The sequence below is a fragment of the Diospyros lotus genome, chromosome 8 (assembly GCF_014633365.1).
Source record: "Diospyros lotus cultivar Yz01 chromosome 8, ASM1463336v1, whole genome shotgun sequence".
Lineage (NCBI taxonomy): Eukaryota > Viridiplantae > Streptophyta > Magnoliopsida > Ericales > Ebenaceae > Diospyros > Diospyros lotus.
In genome coordinates this window covers 3,877,649-3,879,630 of record NC_068345.1, presented here as the reverse complement: position 1 = coordinate 3,879,630, position 1,982 = coordinate 3,877,649, and the positions used below count along the sequence as shown (strand labels likewise).

The following is a 1,982-nucleotide window of genomic DNA, read 5'->3' as shown; positions in this document are numbered from 1 at the left end:
CACCAGCATATGCAAGTCTTGAACTTTAAATTATGCCCCCCCGCCAACCCCCCCCCCCCCCCAAAAAAAAAAGGTTAGTTCTAACAACAAAACATTTTCAAGTGCTTGCAAAATGTTATCTACATTTCTAAGACTAACAGCACTTGATGATAAAAACATTTCTAACAGCAAAAACGTACTTGACTATAGTAACATTTATAATTGCTAGCTGTCTAGTTCATGTACAAAGATTAAAGTACCACAAGTTTGGTATGGGGAGATAGAACTGCTTCCAGCTCATGAGCACACTGTCTAGCCTCTTGTTTCTCCTTGATTGTCATCAACTCCTGAAGATCATCCATCCAAGCTCTCCGGCAAGGACAGAGTGTGATCTTCTTGAGCGATGAGGCATTCCTAATCATGTACCTGACAATCTCAAGATCAAGCAAACACCCAACAAAGCCAATCAATTCCACCACCTTTAGGCAGTGTTGCCGGTGATCTTCAACCTCAGGCTCCCATGGCTGTTTCGATTCAAGTTTGGCAACCCAAAAGAGGTTCAGTGAAATCTTGTTCAAGAAAGGCAATGCCTTGATGAAGGAAGTGCAAAGTTGGAAGGGGTTGTCATAATCCCACACTCTCAAATTCAGTTCCAATTTGCTCAGGTTTGCCAATCCATCAAGCATTGGAAACTCAACCATCCATGGATAACTCAATGTCAATGTGATTTTCTGAAGCTGAGGCAACACAGTAGAAAACTGTTCGAATTTTTGCTTAACTACATACATGCAGTAAGATTCCAAGAAAGATACCTCAGCAAGAAGGGGAGCGTTCTCGAGATCAAGAACCATCTCCGGCCCCCAGTACTTGAATGCCACAAGATTGGGCGCAGAAATCTTGATTCTTGTCAGGTTGAAGCAAGAAGAAACCTCCAAGAACTTCAACTTGAGCGATGGCCCAGAAATTTTCAAGTGAGCAACATTTGATTTGGCCAAAGACAGCTTCTCGAGAGACGGGCAATGCGATAGGAAGTGCTCGACGTGGCGAGCATCGACGTGCTCGAAATCCAAGAACAAGGCCTTGAGGGAATGGAAATTGTAAAACCCCAGATACAGCGACGGGTAAACGCTGTACTTCGTAGTCTCGACTTGTAAATACAACTCCCGGACGAACTTTCTCGTCGCGAAGTTCATCCACCGAGCGAAATCGCCCCCCGATTCGATGTTCTTGGCCTGCAAGCAAATCCTGAGTTTCTGGATCGACGGGCCTTTATGGCTCTCCATGATTCTGTCCAGCCAATACGAGAAATTCTGCCCTGTTCGTGTCTCGATGCTGCGGACTTGATCTAGAGAGCCCAAGTCCAGGGTGATCCCCAAGGTCCAGAGCTCCCGCCACCTGCTCGACAAAATGCTTGTTCGAGCCGCCTCTTTGATCGACAGGCTTGACAAGATGATCACCAGGATTTCGTCGGGCAACAGGCTGATCCGATCCTCCAACTCGGGCGCCAGCTTCCGGCGCTTCCCACGCGCGTAAACTTTTCTGGGTTTCTCTCCTTTTGCCATTGATGTTCGCGCTTATGTAGAGACGGCGATCGCCATTGGTACGCAGAATTCAAACCATCCGCCCAGAGATCGTCGAGCCGCAGTGAAGGGGAAACTCTTTCTTCCTTCGATATCCGAAACCCAATTTCTTTTTGGGTTTTCAATTTGGTGAAAGAATAAAAATAAAACCTCGAGAAATCAATTTTTATTAATTATTAAGTGCCAATTATACTGTCCTCAATCAAACTCAAACACACTCATTGACCGTGATTAGTTCTCTAGGCAACTATAAAAATGCATTTTTAATTATATTTAAAATAATATTACACTTTGTTATAATTAAAATATTTTTTTTTCATTTTTAACTTTTACATATATTTGTTTGTAGGTTAATTACATCAATAATAACTCAACTTTGCATTCTATTACTGTTTGGTCACTGAACTTTGAAATGTTACATGT

The 1,982-nt window shown here is 43.2% G+C and overlaps 1 protein-coding gene across 1 annotated transcript; it reads right to left on the bottom strand.

Moving 5' to 3' along the window:
- Positions 1-1,695, bottom strand: LOC127807269 (F-box/FBD/LRR-repeat protein At5g53840-like). The gene has a single exon (XM_052344970.1). It carries the CDS (start codon positions 1,539-1,541, stop codon positions 231-233), a length of 1,311 nt encoding a protein of 436 aa, XP_052200930.1. The 5' UTR covers positions 1,542-1,695; the 3' UTR covers positions 1-230.
- Positions 1,696-1,982: the final 287 nt, after the last annotated feature.